Below are 20,699 nucleotides of genomic sequence, written 5' to 3' on the forward strand. Positions count from 1 at the left end.
TCAAATGATATGGGTATAATAACTGTTGCTTGATTGGCTGTTCTTATTCAATATTTACTATTTCTGACCAATCACAAATATTGTTATATATCTCTATTTGTGAATGATCGGAGGGACATAATTGACAAAACATGGCTGATTCGGGAGGTAGCATCGACTTGAAAGAAGAAGAAAACAATTCCTCCACTCAGTCGGAGGACAATGTCAAATTTAGAGATCCATTACTAACTGGTCTTGAAAAGGATAGTGACGATGACGGGGTAAGGAACTCATAACTAACCTATCTACTATGTATTTGATGTCATTTGTAAAAACGGGAGAGATCCACCCCCTTGTGTTTTTGTTTATTCAATATTAATTAGTCTAATTATGTACATTTTGCAGATTAATGCACATAGTTTCATTTTCATCTTAGCAGCCATGTGCTAATATCTACGTATGTGCAAATGCTGTAATGTTTTTTAAGACTTATCTAAATAATCGTATAACGATGAAGGGTGATTTTGAAGCTAATGTAACTATGGCCCCAGTACAGGTATACATAGGCCTAGAAGCAATCACCTTTGGAAAAACGCACAACGTACATTTGGCATTTTCAACCATGTAACTCTCATGTGTATGTAGGCTACTGCATATTGCCAGGTGTAGTTTTCGATAGCATTGGACAGCTGTTAGATAGACCGCCATGCCAAGAAATTACACTTACAAAGACAAAGATCGTAGATGAAATTGAGATCAGTGGAGCAATTAGCATACACAAGAACTGTTGATGCAACTCCGTAAACAAAGATTTCTTACAGTCCATTGAGACAAATACCTAACAAATTATGTAAACATGTGAAGTTCTTTGTTTTTTATTTTGTTTTGCATATGAATTATAGATGTCTTCCTTACACAAAACTTAAAAGATGTAAACAGTTGTATTATAGTTAATAAATAATTGGTTTAAACTATATTTTCAAACAATATGGATTTAAAGTTCCATATTAATCATGTAAAGATATACATGATATATGCTGTTGCAGGATGTTCATGCATGTTCTATTTATGTCTTATTATTGTCATGACGTGTACAGTACACAAACAAATGAAAATTTTGAAGTGTTCTACCATAACAAGTCTGAATCATGTTAATTGCAATAACCAGGTTATGGTTCAGGAGAAATATCAATGCTAATAAGTTTTTGTTTGACATTTTTCATGAAGGAGCCACCAGAATAATAATGATTATTGCTGTAGATGTTTAAATGGTGAAAGGAAATAATGTCTGCAATCTTATTTTAAAGAAAGCAGATATTTACTCCTGTGTGTGAAGATCAATGGACACTTCCATAGCAGGTTGTCAGGTGAACTGTGTAATCATCCAATCAGTATCGAGGCTTCTAAATTCTTCGCAAAGCATTCAAACGAGCTTCTGTGATTTCCATATCCCCAAAATGAACATAAACGAAAGGCTTACAATTTTATTATTATTGATGTTATATACACTGTCTCAATCTCATTAAGATCAGACCTTTACTCTGGTATGATGTCTCTCTATGAGAAGATCTGAGGACACCACCACCTAATCTAAGTGAAGGATGTGTGTCTTGAGTCAGATGTCAACTTTCTAAAACAATTCAGCTTTATTTTTAAAGCACCTTGTTTCAAAAGTAGGATTATAAGCTAAGCGCCTTTGGCATATTTGTAAGAAAAATTGAAAAGAAATGTAATTTGTTTAAAAGTGGAATGTTCTTAAAACTCCTTATTTACACATATTCGGGGGTATTTGAATATTTTATCCAATGCAAAAATGTAAAACTAAACATTAAAGCCTCTTCTTGTATATTGATCCTTTTATCAGTGAAATACAAGTCACCTCTGCAAACCAATAACATCGTTTTAAAATATATCGCCTAAGCATAACAAGTAAGTTATCATCCGGGTAATTCCCCATCATGAAATGTGGGAGAATGATATTAAAATGGGTGCTGTCCCTCCTTCCATCCGTGCATCCGTCACATTGCGTTTCCGGAGCATACATTAACTCAGTATCTTATTACAGAACTTTGCACATGTGTTAAACACATGCTGAACTGGTGCCTTTTCATGTTTTGGTATTTCTGAAAAAAAGTATTGTGTTGCCATGGCAACAAACTGGACTGAGACTCAAATATGTGTAGCGTTCCTTTCCGGAGCATAACTAGGCAACCGTTTAATATTTTATTTTGAAACTTTATATCTGTTTCAAAATACATGCTGATGTGGTGCCTTTTGATGTTTCGGTATTTCTAAACAATATATTTGTTGTTTTTCTTTGGCAACAAACCAGAGTTAGACTCAAATATGCATAGCATTTGTTTCCAGATCATAACTCGCGACCAGTTTAATATGATAATATGAAATTTTGCATATGTATCAAACACATGCTCAACTGGTGCCTTTTGCTGTTTCTTTGGCAACAAGTTGTACTGAACCCAAATACAGGTCACTTTTATCACCAGACTTTAAGTTAAAAACCAGATGAGTTGTCGTGTTCATTTCTGGATCATACGAGATGTATCCATAATGTTTTCAAATATTATCAATGAAACTTTATATCCATATTAATAGAGTACTGAAAATGTCATGCTATTTTGAATTGTCTGCTAAAGGATCGATGCAATGTTGTCCGAGAACTGTTGAGATGTTTTACATTAGACAAAGGAACTTGTACAAGATATATGGTAAATAGTGAAAAAAGTCACAAACCACAATTTACAAGTGGCACCCGATCAAGCTTTCTTCCTCACAGTGGGTTTAATAATTTTTTGGGTCCTTGCAATTAGGCCATTCATGAAAAGTTCCAGTGAGCTTGTCAAGACTGATGCCGTAATGTTTTTGTTCAGGAGTTTACCTCCCTTTCTCCGTGTATATTCACTACTGTATGAACAAACAAAATTCTAATAATGGATAATGATAACACTGTTTTCTTGGTTGTTTTTGTGACAGATGGAGAGTCTTGACCTTGATGCCTCGGCAAGGTCCGACATCACAGTGTCAAGAAGTTCCAGTCTGATCGCCAATTTCCGTCTGGACGATGACTTTGATGGAGAGACGAAGGACCTCTTTGTGATTGTGGACAATCCAGAGAAGCACACAGGAACAATCGAATCATATATCACATTCAGGGTGTCCACGAAGGTGAGCTGTATTGACCTGATTTAGGAATTACAAGCATTAAATACTCTGGGATGTTAATGTGAAGTACCCAAGTAACCATATGCATTGTTTGTGTCAAGAAATCTCAGACTTTACTGTCTAAGTAGAAAAATATGAGGAACTGAAACATTGTTTATCTGACCATTGCTTACAAGGGGTGGCTGATATATGTGTTATAATAGGGTGATGTAGGGAATGAGACACGCAGTATAGAAGGGTGCTGTATACTATATGCAATATTGCAGGTTGAAATGGGGAGTGGGACATGAAGAACAACAACTTGTCATATAGAATCTCACCAGAGTGTTTTGGATATCAATTATATCAGCATGAGTGGATAAATGTGTTGCAAGATGTGATGATATATTTGATATAAAAAACACAATGGCAAGATTCTATTTATTATTCTGTAAGTACATGCTGTAATGTTGATAATACACATAATATCTCATACATGTATTCTCCACTAATTAGTAAACTTTCAGAATTATTGCTGTAGAGGGGATTCTGTTTTGATCATACACATATGCTTATGAAAGGAATTATGTAGTGTTTTTACTATATTTACAGTGAATATTGTACTTTTTTTATAACACATCTTAACTTTTGAAGAATACTCATGCACTCACATGTGGTGAAGTGCTACGACAGGAAGACAGTGATGTGGATGTGTAGTTTCCCTGTGAGGATTCTAAGGACTGTACTCTGACCCTGTGGGGAGTTGAGTAGTTCCCTAGAGGATCAGTGGTTTGGGCGGCCCAGTCTCTGTTTACTAGCAGCGGTGATATAGCTGGAACATTGCTGGCTACTGCATAAAACAACATTCACTCACTCATCTATTGTGTCAGGATTTGAAATTTGGTTCAAAAGTTGGATTTACTTAAAACACCAAGTATGTTAATAAATTCAGGGGTATTTTAATATTTCATTCAATTCAAAAGTGTAAAACTAAACATTAAGGCCTCTTTTAGTTTATTGGCCCTGTTAATTGTGAAATGCAGTCACCTCTGAAAAGCAATAACATAAGTTATTACCATAACATTATGACTTGGCAAATTTTTTGTTCCTCTGAGCCCCTGAGCAGACCTAAATACATCCCTGTTGTGACCTTCTTATACCAGCTATCTAACTGATATATTGATTTAATCTGCAGACAACTAGAAGTCAGTTTGATACGTCGGAGTATGCAGTGAGGAGGCGTTACAATGACTTCCTGTGGCTACGACAGCGACTTGAGGAAAACTATCAGACCCATCTAGTGCCGGTAAGCAAATGCTTGAAACTACTACCAGAGATGCCAACCATTGCGGTTTGGGGTTAAAAGTTACGGTTTCGAGCCTAAAATTACGCTTCTCTCCCCCAAATCACAATTCATGTGTCATTTGTTTCATGAACTAGTGGTTTATTCTCCCTGCAGTGTTTTATTGTATGATAAACAACGACAATGAGTTATTTATTTCTTATATAATATATTAACATTACGTTCAGCCTCTTTTATTATGTTAGTAAAAAGTACACCCTTACAAATATTTACCTGTATTTAAATAATGAATAGAATCCGACCGTGATAATTTCGGACAAGTCCATTTTATGAACAAGGGGGATAAATTTGATCTTTCCCGTGTATTCGCACAATTTTCACATTGATTATCTGTACCTTTTCTCACAATACTCATAGTCATATCTCTCCCACTTTGGAAGCAATCCTTCGGCCATTGCGTTTATCTACGTTGCCCAGCTACATCTGTGAGGAACAACTCACTTGACAGTTCCCTCTCAAAATTTAAAAAAAATCACTGCATCAAAATGCGAGCACATGTTCGAATCTGCTTCAACTAGTGCAAGGGTGAGAGGTTACAACATGACTCAGGGTTCACACAGATTTCACAAGTGCTTTACCACGTCTGATGAAGAGTGCTTGTTTCTGCCATCTTACATTCGAAGTGCCGGAATTTTATTGATGATCCTTGATAAATAAAATCTTTCTAGCTATAACAAAATCGCTACTGAAAATTAATATCGATTGAGATTTAATGCATCATTTACTTCCTGTCACTTACAACAAAGAAGAAAGACTGTCTATTATGGGTTACGTGAGTTAATTCTTTTGCGCATTGTATTGCTGAATATAGTTTAATTAATGTTATGAGCGACAACCAGTCTTTTGAAACTTGTTCCCAATAAAATCAAAATGAGGTTATGAATGTGTTTTAATCACACTTGGTTTTCAAAATTTCAAATGGTTGATGAAACAAAAGACCAGTCATTGTTGGGATTAAATTTGCAGGACTTGGGCATTGTTAAACAAGAAAAGAGTCTGTGAAAACAAATGGTTTTCCTTGAAAAGTGCTTAAAAAGTGTTTGAATTTTGAGTCAAAAGATCTGTATGAACCCTGTGACTGCTGATTGCTAAATTATGGGATGTTAGGTTAGATGTTTCTTGATTTGTTCAAATTTGCCTCTACATGTTTTGTGTCAGCCCCTGCCAGAGAAGCATACCTTGAAGAGAATGGACAGGTTCAGCCCCGAGTTTCTGCGTGTCCGACAAGCAGCCTTACAGAAGTTCCTGACCAGACTGGCCGACCACCCAGTCCTCTCCTTTGACAAGAGTTTCCATGTGTTCCTCACTGCTAAAGCTTGGGTAGGTGGTCATCAGTTTGTTGGTTCATAGCAATACTGGTAGGAATGGTTTCAGATTTTGAGATTGAAAGTTGGTTTGAAAAAGCAGTCATTGGTTGATTTATTGTCGATTTTCAATGCAACTTTCCAGTCGCTGCAATTCTCTGTGCCAAGTTGAATCCTGGTTCACCCCGATTATGATTTTACTTTTGTAAGCACCATCACCGTGTTCGTGGGTTTCACTGAAGTGGTAAACGTCTGAGACCTGCATCACTTAGGGCTTTCCTCCCACATTAAGCTGACACGCTGCGATATAACTTACATTATTACAGTCAAATCCTGTTAATCCTACATGGTTGGTTGTATATGATTATGTTGGATTAACAAGTATGTCAGATAAACAAAATAAAGTAGTATCAACATTCGTGATCGAAAATTGGACAACCACATGATAGATAATGAAACATGTATGTTTGAAAAAAAAATTAAAAAGGAAATATGCATACTGTTATGTTGTATTGTTAGCAGAATATGTTTTCTAATCATGCAACCTCGATAAACTTAACACAGAGTTGTATGACTGGTTCAAAATACTTTTGAATGTGTAGCCCGGAATGGAAGTCACCAGTTTAAAACTAGTGCCACAAAGGTCAAGAAAGCACCTATCTTATTGGTTAATGTCTACTTCCAGTTAGTCATTTCATTGGTCGGTCAAAGATCGTGAAAAGTCGTTCTGACATGACCTGTAATGAGATGACCTCAGTATTCTAGACTGTGATTAATCCTGTTTTGTTTATTCAAAGGATTAATTGTTCATTGTAAACAGATAGACAGTTTATTATAGTCTCACCTCATTACAATGATTTATACATACTTTTAAAATACAAAAATTTATATCTCAAATACATATCATATGTAAAAGTATACAAGTATAAAATGTAACGAGCCACCCTATACAGGGTTACGAGAGACTTTTCATAAAAACAAGCATATTAAAATATACCGTAAATAAAAGGTACATAAACTACAACGCATATAAAAGTAAAACCATGAATTAAGAATAAAGGCAATCATATCTTTTAGATAAAATGTTAAAGCAGGTTTTGGCACTTAAATATATCACGTCTTTGGAAGACAGGATAAAACTGGCTTTTCTTGGATCATCAAAATTCTTGAAATCGTCTTCTACATCGCAACATTTTCTTAACAGTTCTTCTCTTTCGGTTTCATAGTTAGGACATCTTAGTAATACATGCTTTTCGTCTTCTATACCAACAGCACAAAATGGACATATTCTTTCATCTAGGGGCGTGTTTGTGTAGCGTCCAGTCACTACTTTGAGGGGCGCCACCCCACTCCTGAATTTGGCTAAAGCCGACCTGTATCTCCTCGGCATAGGGGTTCGAACATAATACTCCGTTTCGTAACCTTCCTTGAAACTGTTGTATGTTTTTAGCTTATTTCCGCCGATTCCTCTCTTTCATTCCTGTTGTGAAACCTCGTTCCTCCAATTATCTTTAAATTGCTGCATAGTGTTATCTTGGATGGTATTCACAATGTACTGACTTCCATATACTTTGTCCAGTGGTATAATGTGAGTTAGGCTTGATTCCTGTAACTTCTTGTGTAGTCGGAAGGTCCAGTTGGATTTTCATCTTATTGCCCATTGATGACTCCACTTGAATATCTTGTAGTTGAGACGCTGATGGTCCATTCTCCTATGGCGCATGTATAGCCGGGTGACTGAACCCCACTGTGGTTTGGTCCACGATTAACGAGACTTGACTGCAATGAACAAATGAACCTTGCTCATTCACTCAGAAGTGTGGATGTGTTAAAATGTCTTTCTGTTGTTGCAGGAGTTCCAAGCCCATAAGAAACAGGGGTCAGGATTTATCAGCCGTGTGACGGACTCGCTTCACAACATGGGGGCATCCTACATGATGAAGAACAGGCCCCCGGAGTTTATGGTGATGCATGAGTATATCCACACCTTCGGAGACAAAGTCTCAGTCATGGATCGCATCGCCAGCAGGATCGTCAAGGAACAAACAGGTATATACTGCTCAGAGTTTCAGTGTGGCCAGGAGGTTAGAGTGCACCATCAATGTCTCCTTGAGGGTACAAAGGGTCAAATGAAAAACCAATGTCATGATACAATATGTATTGCTATACTTTGTTCTAGATATACATATCAGAAAGCTGTCAACTGTCATCAATTTTTCGTATTTGTTACAAATTTGCAAATTAAATACAAAGATATGATTTCTTCCTTAATTCATACAAATAATATGCAAATCTACGGAAAAAAATCACAAGGACCAAATTTTCATAGACACCGTGAACAGAGAACATGAACATGGTTGCATCTTGTTTATCGACTGTTATGAAGCCTATTTATTGAGTTGCATCTGCCTAACCCTTACACTCCATTCATATTATTCAAAGTTGCTGTAGTTGGCAGTAACTAAGTGATAAAATTATTAAAAGAGTTTCGGAATCACAAGTCTGTATTGTACTGTAGACAATTCCAAATTGTTGGGCTTTTATGTCCTGACCAGAACATTGTGACAAAGTGCTAATTGTAATTGGGAAAGTTGGCAGCCATCATAGCTGTAACTATTATGGAAAGTTTGAAGTACTTTTCATACAACAGTTGATTTTTTTAAGACATAAGTTTTGTCATCTCATCTTATTTGTTCTTGAAGGTAGGGCCAATATACAGGATTGAACTGAATTGAATTCTGGGTGTCATAAAATACAAATTGATAAAATCTTTGTATAGGTTATGTGATAGAAATTGGTACTAGTCCTGTAGTCCTTGCCAAACTGCCCAATAGTTAAGGTACCATAAGGACTAGTAGACATTTGCCATTTTTAAGGCTTTTGCTGTATGTTATCATCATAAGGACTGGTGGATTAGAAGTGTTAGTTTCCACCGCTGTAGGTTAGATGTTTTTGATCATTCTGCCTGCATCGTTTGTTCAGAGCTGCTGGGGGAGCTGAATGAGTGGGCGCCTGTGTACACTCTGTGGTCTAATTCAGAGGAACAGCTCAGCGACACTCTTGTCCAGATGTCCAGGACTATAGAATCTACCTGTCAGATCCTCAAGGACATCGTAAGTACCTATATTCTACAACTCCTGGGACCCTTGAACCCCTCTGTAAACCAGGGCCCTTTGTACCCATCAGGGGAATGTCCCCATGGGACCCCAGAGAAGGATAGCTTCCCTAATCTCATGGTTGTCATTAGAGGTGACTAAGATCAGTATTGTGAGGCCCTTGTGGCTGCTTTCTTAGGATGGTATATGAATGTGAGACTACGGAGGAAGACTGGGTCTTATCACCCTGATGGATACTCTGATACAACAAGCTGATGCTCACACTATCAACTCCTGGTTTGCATGCTCAAGGCCTTGTTTGAGTTGTTTCCCTGCAGGATAACGGATATAAATAATCTCTTGCTCTCATAATGCATAATACTGTTATCTTTTGTATGGTCAATTTGTAAGGTGTATAACTGAACTGAAGAGTTGTCATGTCATATTTACGGGCAGTCGGGTAGCCTAGTGGTTAAAGCATTTGCTCGTCACGCTGAAGACACGGGTTTGATTCCCGACAGGAGAACAATGTGTGAAGCCCATTTCTGGTGTCCCCTGCCATGATATTGCTAGAATATTGCTAAGAGCGGCATAAAACCATACTCACTCACTCACTCACTCATGTCACATTTGCTGTAAGACAATATCAGTACGGTATATTAGGGTTAAGGAACAGGTGAATTGGTTTATTTTGATCTGAGTTAGCACAAAGACTTTCAGCCTTAGTTCATTGAGTTTTTGTCATTAGGAATATATGAAACCTACTTGTAAAACTGATTTAGCGAAACAGAGTCATGTTTCTCATTTATTGTTTTGTGAAAAAATGATTTGATGACACCACTTTTTCTTTCTGTAAGTGAAGTGCAGAGAATGTTGTGGATCTACTGAGACTTGTGACGTGGTTATTTCAGATTGACTCCACGGATGACCAGCTGCTGCAGCCTGTCAAGGAGTACATCCTGTACACTGAGTGTATCAAGGTCAGTCCCACACCCTCCACAACACACAGCTACTGTCTGTTAACCCTGTGACACATACACACAGCTACTGTCTATGTTAATCCTGTGACACATACACACAGCTACTGTGTTAACCCTGTGACACATACACACAGCTATTGTCTGTGTTAACCCTGTGACACATACACACAGCTATTGTCTGTGTTAACCCTGTGACACATACACACAGCTATTGTCTGTGTAAACCCTGTGACACATACACACAGCTATTGTCTGTGTTAACCCTGTGACACAAACACATAGCTACTGTCTGTGTTAACCCTGTGAAACATACACATAGCTACTGTCTGTGTTAACCCTGTGACATATACACACAGCTACTGTCTGTGTTAACCCTGTGACACAAACACATAGCTATTGTCTGTGTTAACCCTGTGACATATACACACAGCTACTGTCTGTGTTATCCCTGTGACACATACACACAGCTACTGTATGTGCTAACCCTGTGACATATACACACAGCTACTGTCTGTGTTAACCCTGTGACACATACACACACACAGCTATTGTCTGTGTTAATCCTGTGACACACACGCACAGCTACTGTCTGTGTTATCCCTGTGACTCATACACACAGCTACTGTCTGTGTTAACCCTGTGACACACACACACACAGCCACTGTCTGTGTTAACCCTGTGACACATAGACACAGCTACTGTCTGTGTTAACCCTGTGACACACACGCACATAGCTACTGTCTGTGTTAACCCTGTGACACACACGCACATAGCTACTGTCTGTGTTAACCCTGTGACACATACACACAGCTACTGTCTGTGTTAACCCTGTGACACACACACACACAGCTACTGTCTGTGTTAACCCTGTGACACATACACACAGCTATTGTCTGTGTTAATCCTGTGACAAAAACACACAGCTACTGTCTGTGTTATCCCTGTGACACATACACACAGCTACTGTCTGTGCTAATCCTGTGACACACACGCACATAGCTACTGTCTATGTTATCCCTGTGACACATACACACAGCTACTGTCTGTGTTAACCCTGTGACACATACACACACACACAGCTACTGTCTGTGCTAACCCTGTGACACATGCACACAGCTACTGTCTGTGTTATCCCTGTGACACATACACACAGCTACTGTCTGTGCTATCCCTGTGACACATACACACAGCTACTGTCTGTGTTATCCCTGTGACACATACACACAGCTACTGTCTGCGTTAACCCTGTGACACACACACAGCTACTGTCTGTGTTAACCCTGTGACACATACACACAGCTACTGTCTGTGCTAACCCTGTGACACATACACACAGCTACTGTCTGTGTTAACCCTGTGACACACACGCACATAGCTACTGTCTGTGTTATCCCTGTGACACATACACACAGCTATTGTCTGTGTTAACCCTGTGACACAAACACACAGCTACTGTCTGTGTTAACCCTGTGACACATACACACAGCTACTGTCTGTGTTAAACCTGTGACACATACACACAGCTATTGTCTGTGTTAACCCTGTGACACATACACACAGCTACTGTCTGTGTTAACCCTGTGACACATACACACAGCTACTGTCTGTGCTAACCCTGTGACACACACGCACATAGCTACTGTCAGTGTTATCCCTGTGACACATTCACACAGCTACTGTCTGTTTACCCTGTGAAACATACACATAGCTACTGTCTGTGTTAACCTTGTGACACACACACACACAGCTACTGTCTGTGCTAACCCTGTGACACAAACACACAGCTACTGTCTGTGTTAACCCTGTGATCATTGAGACTAATTCTTACACAGGCATACACACAGGCATGTTTACACATAGGCATGTTAACACCTATGCATACACACAGGTATGTTTACACACAGGCATGTTTACACACATGCATACACACAGGTATGTTTACACACATGCACATTTACACACATGCACGCACACAGGCATACATACAAACAGGCACACACACAAACGTACACACAGGCATATACCCAGCCATACATACACACAGGCATACATACAGGCATACACCTAGACTTACACACAGACATACACCCAGCCATACATACACACAGGCATACACACAGGTGTACATACACACAGGCATACACCCAGCCATACATACACACAGGCATACACGCAGGTGTACATTCACACAGGTGTACATACACACAGGTGTACACCCAGACATACGTACACACATACTTACACACAGGCATACACACAGGTGTACATACACACAGGTGTACATACACACAGGCATACACCCAGCCATACATACACACAGGCATACACACAGCCATACATACACACAGGCATACACCCAGCCATGCATACACACAGGTGTACATCCAGCCATACGTACACACAGACTTACACACAGGCATACACACAGGTTTACATACACACAGGCATACACCCAGCCATACATACACACAGGCATACACACAGCCATACATACACACAGGCATACACACAGCCATACATACACACAGGCATACACACAGGTGTACATAAACACAGGTGTACATACACACAGGCATTCATACACACAGGTGTACACCCAGCCATACGTACAAGCAGACTTACACACAGGCATACACACAGCCATACATACACACAGGCATACACACAGCCATACATACACACAGGCATACACACAGCCATACATACACACAGGCATACACCCAGCCATACATACACACAGGCATACACACAGCCATACATACACACAGGCATACACACAGCCATACATACACACAGGCATACACACAGGTGTACATAAACACAGGTGTACATACACACAGGCATTCATACACACAGGTGTACACCCAGCCATACGTACAAGCAGACTTACACACAGGCATACACACAGGCATACACACAGCCATACATACACACAGGCATACACACAGCCATACATACACACAGGCATACACCCAGCCATACATACACACAGGCATACACACAGCCATACATACACACAGGCATACACACAGCCATACATACACACAGGCATACACACAGGTGTACATAAACACAGGTGTACATACACACAGGCATTCATACACACAGGTGTACACCCAGCCATACGTACAAGCAGACTTACACACAGGCATACACACAGCCATACATACACGCAGGCATACACACAGCCATACATACACACAGGCATGTATACAGGCATACACACAAGCATGCATGCACACCAGAATACATACAGGAACTCACATAAGCACTGTCAAATGCATGCACACAGACATACTTGCAAACACACAATTATGCACACTGGCTTAGATAAAGATGTGCATACAGATGTACACAGTCGTGCACAGCACACATGCAGCCACGGATGAGGAATATGACAGTTAACTCTGTCATATAGGGTTTCACCCCACCCAAGAATGGACGCAGAAAAAAAAATAATGTGTCCCAAGGGATGCACAATAATATTCAATGTACCTACAGTGCATGAAGAGCAGATTTGGGTGTCTGTCATTTCACCCAACATTCATGTCCACTGTCCACATGATCACTGATTCATTCCAGGCTCTAAAGTAATCAGCAATACGCACAGTACACTACACTAATACTTTACTGGACCCTTAAACTTAAAGTCTAGGTAAAACTCTGGTCATATGACATGTACACTTTTATTTCCCCAGGCTGTGCTGCGCCGCCGTGATGCTATGCAAATGGAGTATGACATGATTGTTGAGGAACTCAACAAGAAGAAAGACGAAAGAGAGCATGTAAGGAGGATTTTTTCAGGAACCTTTGCATGAGCTGATCGCTATGAGACAAATTAAGTTTATACCAAGATTGATGCCTTAAGTTTATACCTAGATTGATGCCTTAAGTTTATACCTAGATCAGTGCCGAGTCTCAGTGTATTTGGGTGACAATATCTGCTTCCATGTGGGGATTCATGCCATGCTTGTTGTAAGGTCGGACTGATGATGACTGGGAGGTTCCAGTGTGTTACCTACCTGAGTAGGTGCCATTGTCCCCCACACCAGAATTGTCGCTTGCGCTATCAACCACTGGTTTGCCTGGATAAGACCTGGGCCCTGTTTCCCCAAGCGATTGTAGCATTACAGTTGTCTCTATGTTAAAGTAAAGGAGTTACTGTTGTCATAAGTCAATGTTCAAGTAAAGGCGTTTTGATTGTCATAGCGCTACAACTGTTGTAAGTCAATGTTAAAGTAAAGGCGTTTTGATTGTCATAGCGCTACAACTGTTGGAGGTCAATGTTAAAGTAAAGGCGTTTCGATTGTCATAGCGCTACAACTGTTGTAAGTCTATGTTAAAGTAAAGGAGTTTGTGAAATGGGACCCTGTTTATTTGCATGTTGGTGTGATATAACTCGGACATTGTTGACTGAGTTTTAAGACAACATTCACTCTCTCGCTATTACTGGTATTTCTGTCACGACTTCTGATAATTCTTTTAGTGGTAATTTCCCTCTTGGCTTCCAGGTGAAAATATCGGACCAGACATATTCTATTGGTGCCTTCCTTGGGAAGGACCCGGAGGATGTTAAACAGCAGAAGCAGGATAGGCTGGAACAACAGATAGCTGATGTAGGTTTGTCTGCCAGTAGGGTCCCCATGGTGGATTAAGGGTTACAACTGGTTCCCAGTAACCCAGGTTTGCCGTACAAATTGATTTAATGGTTTAGGCGGTCAAACTGTGTGAACTTGTTGATTGCATGTCACCGTAACCTGACGGTGTGGATCGTTACTCATAATATCAGCCATTGGATTGTCTGGTGCTCACTTCATAACTTACAGCCTGCTGTCACACTGCTGGAATATTACTGAGTGCGGTGTTAAACAACAAACAAACACAAACACCTTTGAGACAGAATTACTTATCAATAGAGAACTTTTTATTTCTATATCAAACTGTGGTCAGTAAAACAGAACTATTTGTTTTGTTAAGCTGAAATGATCAAATTTGTCAGAAAATGCCACTATCAGCCAGAATAGCAGTTGAATGTATTGTACACGCCTGCACAATGTAACACTGGGGAAGGATTGTGCAAATGTAATACGTTTAGTGGACTTGAATCTTTTAGTAACATTCCTTCTCTTGTTGCCCATTTGCCCTGGTGTCCCCTGCCATCATATTGATGGAATATTGCTAAATATTCACTCACTCACTCCTGATGTTGTCATGGTAACAGCTGCAGCGCCAGATGGAAATGCTAAATGACCGGACAGTGGTGGCGAATGCGGACTTGAAGGCGGACATGGAGCGTTGGCACAAGACTAAACAGAGGGACATGAAGGACAACTTGGTCAACATGGCCGACAGACAGATACAGTATTATGAAAAGGTGAGTCATTGTCCATGTACATCTTATTGTGTGCATCCTGGAGTTGGGTAGATTCCACTGGGTCTCGTGTAAGGATGTGTGTTGGACTGGGCGAGGTCGGCGCCATCTTGGTTGAAAGACCTGTGATCTGGATGTAGATCGGATTGGGTGATTTCCTAATCCATGGTAATTCATAGTATTTCAGACACCCTTAATATGCCAGATGGTCAAAGCAAATCACATTGTTTATCCAGGTCCCCAGCGCTCTATTGCTGGTCATAAGAGGCAAAAAAATTGTATTGGGTGTGTCAAAATATCAACCACTCTGCTATGTTGTGTGTAATTGTGCAACTACATTGTGTGTGATTGTACGAGGGCTGGTCAAAAAGTTCTAAGCCTGACTAACTTTCAACTATGGGCCATAACAAAGTGAGCTGGTCAATGTAGTACTTTTTTTTAGTAGTTCATTGCAAGTGTATGTGATCTGTTGAGGCCATTTGTGTATTAGCGACAGCCAGTTGAACGTGATAGGGGTCCAAATGGACACAGAAATGAAACAGAACGAGTACCGAGCAGTCATCACGTTTTTGACTTCAGACAAAAGTACTCTCCAAGAAATTCATGACCGCATGTCACAAGTGTATGGGGATAAGTGCCCTAGCTATTCCACTGTTAGATGTTGGGCAGCTATGTTTAAGGCTGGGAGAACTTTTTGAAGATAGAGAGAGAAAAACTTATACTGTCAGACAGACGTATTACATTGGTACCTTGCATTTGTGAACTTGAGGAAGACACAGGTCTAAGAAGTGGATCCATTGAAACTACTATTCATGAACACCTACAAATGAATAAGATATCTACTTATTGGGTGCCCAAGTTTCTAAATTCTGATCTTAAGGAAAAAAGAACTGACATTGACAGAGAAAATTTAGAGCTAATTAAGGAGGATTTCGCAAATTCAGAAAGATTATTGACATGTGATGAAACATGGGTCTACCACTATGATCCAGAGTCAAAACGTCAATCCATGGAAAGGCACCATTCCACTTCTCCGGCGCCAAAGAAATTAAAGTCTTCAAGATCAGTGAAGAAAGTTATGGCCACTGTATTCTGGGATGCAAAGGGTGTGATCCTTGTTGATTACTTAGAAAGTCAAAAGACGATTACCGGTGCCTACTATGCTGATTTGCTTCATCGCCTGAGAGATACTATCAAAGAAAAGCTCAAGGAATGCTGACTGCTGGAGTTCTACTACTTCATGACAATCCTTCTTCTCATACCTCTTGACTTCCAAAGGCTGCTGTGCAACAATGTGGGTTCAAAGAGCTTCCTCACTTCCTATACTCGCCAGACCTGGCACCAAGTGATTTCCACCTCTTTCCCACACTGAAAGAAAACCATCATGGAAAGCGCTATGATGACAACGATGCCCTCAAAGCTGCCGTAAATGGGTTTTTCAGGGTGGCTTCAGAAAACTTTTTCCTGACTGGAATTGAAAAGCTTCACTATCAATATGAGAAGTGTCTTGAAAAGCAGGGAGATTATGTTGAAAAATATAATTAAAAACACTTTAATAATTGTTGATTTTGTTAGTTAGGCTTAGAGCTTTTTGACCAGCCCTCGTATCAGTGACAGCTACTTGTTTTGATGAGGAAATGATTGATAGAGTTAATATTTAGTTTTCATGTTTGAACTCTTTAACTGGTGGCAGACTGATAATTACTGGGTGGCTTAGTATTCTTTACACAAAAAATAACACACTTAACGCTAAAAAAATAGATAATCTTGGTTCTCACGCACCGCCCGCTTCATCATAAAGTCCGCCACACGTTTCATTTTTATTTCATTTTTAAAAAACCTAAAAATTCTTAAATATTCCCAATCCAACAGTAGTCAGATACTGTATTCCACTTTTTTACTCATCAAAGAATACATTGATGTAGGGAGGCCCTGTCCCAGGTTGATTGTACACAACTTTTTATTTGGTAACACAGCTGTTTATTTGGTTACGTATTAGTTTGAACAACCAAAAAATCAAAAACAATCAGGGAAATATCATGGAAATATCAGGGAATTTTTGTGAAGAAAAAAAGTGGAATTATGTCTGTTTGTGATTGTATCACTGAGTTGTGTGTGATTGCAGTGCCTTGCAGCCTGGGAGGATGCTATCAGGGCAATCCAGACACCGCGAGAAACCATCACAATACCAGATGACAACCTACAGAAAACTGAGGACACAGACAATGTGTGTGCAGACACAACATAGAGACACAGTCACCTAGATGAGAGATTACTGCTTTAAAGTGTGTATATTATAACAGGCACTAGATGATATTATCATACAGCTGCATGCTTTAGATGTCATATTGAAAGTCCTCATATTATCCTGATTATGGTCAACTTGGTGTAGTATTGATTTCAAGGACTTGAAGTTGAACCTGGTACCAATGTATTTCTTGCTGGACTTTTATTTAAATGTGACAGGTATTGTCTATTTTGAAAGATGATTTTGTAATTATGAAGTAAATATTAAACGTATAATGTACATTTTTTTTTTAAAAAAGACTGCATATTTACATTTGTTTATTGTGTGGATATTTCTTCTAGTCATATACCCTATTCATAATGGCAAGGATGTTTTACAACCAAGTAATGCTGAAAAGGGCATTGTTGTTGATGATATTACAAATATGGATCCCGGGTACCCTTTTGTATACAGAAATGTACCCTGTTCGAAATCAGAATATAGAAATGTACCCTAAATGGTCTCTGGGTGCCATTGGATGAGGCCATTCAACAGTGCACAAAACTGGTTCTCTGCAGACTTTAGGTAAGCCAAACCACTGTATACAGTACCTGGGGTACATTGTTGCAATAACATGTACAAATATGACCTTTTCAGCCCAAATAATAATCCTCACTCAGGGGCCATCTTGTGTGTTTCTTCCTCAACTGTTTGACCTTAATCTACAGTAAAATTGGAGATAATTGAATTTGGATTCAATGTTTTTCACAAAGTACAGCATTTTATAAACTTTTCTTTTTAGTGTGCAGCAAGAAATGTTTTGTGTAGAGTTATCTCCCCAGGTTGTGTGTACATACACTGTTGTGCCCTGCCCTGACCTCACAGCACGATACCCTGGTTGTGACCTCTGTTGTGTTAGGTATAGCCAGTGATCTCATTTGTCCAGACAAAAGACTAGTTTATTTGTTCTTATAATGTGTCTTTGAAATTACCCAGTACTCTGAGAATGTCTCTAATCAATTTGTCATTACATTTCTTCTTATTAGATGATTTGATAGTGTGATACTGTCAACATGCAACATTAAAACTGAATCTAGTGGGAGATTTGATAGTTGGAGTGGTAATATTGGAATGAGTAAACATTTGATAGATATTTCAAGCACCTACATGCAAATCACTCGTTTAAAGGTGACATGATTTCTGTGGTACAAATACCCCCACCAAGATGTCAGGTGAGGGTGGCCTTCCCAGGAGGTGTTCGAGCATACTGTATATTAAATCATCCACATTGATCCACCATAGATACATCATATTGTAAGCAATGGAATTAAAGACATGGTCAGCCACATTTGTGAACTTCCTGTACAACATATAGTCATTTTCTTACAAGATCAAGGATAACTGATCAAAGGTAATTTTAAGGATCACTTCAGATCAGTTGTCCTCTGGAGCAAAGATCACACACATAATCAGATAGTCAGATGCCATGAATAATTCATGATGCAATGATAGGACTACCTTTCAGTCATACAACAGAGATGGACATCTTGACTTTCTTAAAGGGGGAATAAGCTCAAACAAAGAGGCACTGCTAGCAAGTTTGATTCAAGCCAGGCTACAGTAAGACATATTAAAGTTGGAGCCAGCATGGAGGAACTGTTCAAATAACCTTCAATTGTTACTTTCAGATAAAAACTTCTATCATATAATGGGTTGGTTTCTCGGCAGGATAAAGCCAACGGATAAAAACGATATCTGTTGGAGTCATATGCGGATGGAGATGCAAATATCAAAGGTCAAGTAGGGACTCTTTTTAGTGTTTATAATCAAACATGGCGTCGAGCGAGTCAGCATTAACCACCGGGAATCTGGATAAACTACAGGAATAATTGCTACCATTATCAAAAGAACAGTCTAATATAGAAGCACAGAATTAAAGAATTAAAGAATGACATTATATGATAAAGAGGTTATCATGCTTGTGTGTTTGGGGATAGTATTTACCATCACCAAACACACTCGCGTGATTACCTCTATGTCTGTCATTTTCACTTCAGTGCACTTCAGTGTGAATGTAGTGTCAAAGTCAGGGTAGCTTCACTGCTTGTGATTTACCTTAATTGATGCTCACTAATTTTAACAGAATAAATCTACTGTAATGACAGATACCTTTTATTGTTAAAGGTGGCTGACATTACTTGACGCTTGTCAGTTTTTAAATTTATCTCTAGAATGCGTAAAATTGGTTTGCTATATGTCAATTTGTTGAACAAAATTTGTTATTCACCTGCATTCTTACTCATGAATAAGCACATGGTAATAGTTATTGTTGTTAATACAACATACCTGTGTTTGTCGGACCATGGTCCACCTGATGATACCTTCAGGATATATTTCTTGGTTGTTACCTTACAAATGTTTGTCTGAATTGTTTATCTAAATATATGAATGGCTCTTTATTGCTTGTTTTCTACTGCCAGCACCATCAACTACAACCTCAGCTGTGGCAGCAGTCCTGTCTTAGGTGCAACTCTGTTACCATTATTATACTGAATAGAAATTAATGTTATTTCCTATTTGTGACTGCCACCATCCTCGCTTATCCAAGTTTACATTCTCCATTGTATTATGATTTACACCCTGGACCAATTCACCAGCAATGCATCATTTTGGTAGTGATGTCACCAGCTCCATCTCTCTTACTGCTATTAATTTAGCAGAGAATTTCTCTCAGCTCAAGAGCATGAAATCCACAACCAATCAAAATACTTCTTTCAAATGTGAGTGAGTCCTGGTGATATTGCCATATTTCAATCATGAAAGGAACGAAATAATTTATTTGGATGCCGATTTGACCATTGTGTCATTCAAACTGAACTCTAAACAAAGATGTGGATGCAAACAGGTCCATGGTACTGATCATAATAGAATTGTGATTTAATACATTGCATAACCGAGGATGTACTGCCACTTGATGGGTTCCCTGGCACATAACCTTTGTCTTTAATTCTCATGTAAGGATGCAATACATTTTGAGTGTAGATTGGTACCAAGTCCTGTGTTCATGTCGTGCTTGAGTTGTCCAACAGATGATTTGTTGATGTATAATTGTACATACTTTATCCTGTACAAACAATTTATTTATTAAGGTCATGTGAACTGATTTGATCTCGGGCATACCATGCCTGTCTTTGTTGTTTCTAGATAATTCTTCGTTGTTA

General features: G+C 39.1%; 1 protein-coding gene across 2 annotated transcripts; it reads left to right on the forward strand.

Annotated features, from left to right (window-relative positions):
• The first annotated feature begins 122 nt into the window (after positions 1-122).
• On the forward strand, positions 123-20,259 carry LOC139480496 (sorting nexin-7-like). Of its 2 annotated transcripts, XM_071263586.1 has the most exons (11): positions 123-260; positions 2,971-3,162; positions 4,334-4,444; positions 5,660-5,821; positions 7,659-7,854; positions 8,788-8,918; positions 9,812-9,880; positions 13,579-13,665; positions 14,392-14,496; positions 15,102-15,254; positions 17,377-20,259. In XM_071263586.1, exons 1-11 carry the CDS (start codon positions 132-134, stop codon positions 17,497-17,499), a joined length of 1,458 nt encoding a protein of 485 aa, XP_071119687.1. In that variant the 5' UTR covers positions 123-131; the 3' UTR covers positions 17,500-20,259. The 2 variants fall into 2 exon arrangements, with proteins under 2 accessions (XP_071119687.1, XP_071119688.1); XM_071263587.1 differs by lacking the exon at positions 13,579-13,665.
• Positions 20,260-20,699: the final 440 nt, after the last annotated feature.

The sequence above is a fragment of the Haliotis cracherodii genome, unplaced genomic scaffold (assembly GCF_022045235.1).
Source record: "Haliotis cracherodii isolate W230 unplaced genomic scaffold, xgHalCrac1.p SCAF_4, whole genome shotgun sequence".
In the NCBI taxonomy this organism is placed as follows: domain Eukaryota; kingdom Metazoa; phylum Mollusca; class Gastropoda; order Lepetellida; family Haliotidae; genus Haliotis; species Haliotis cracherodii.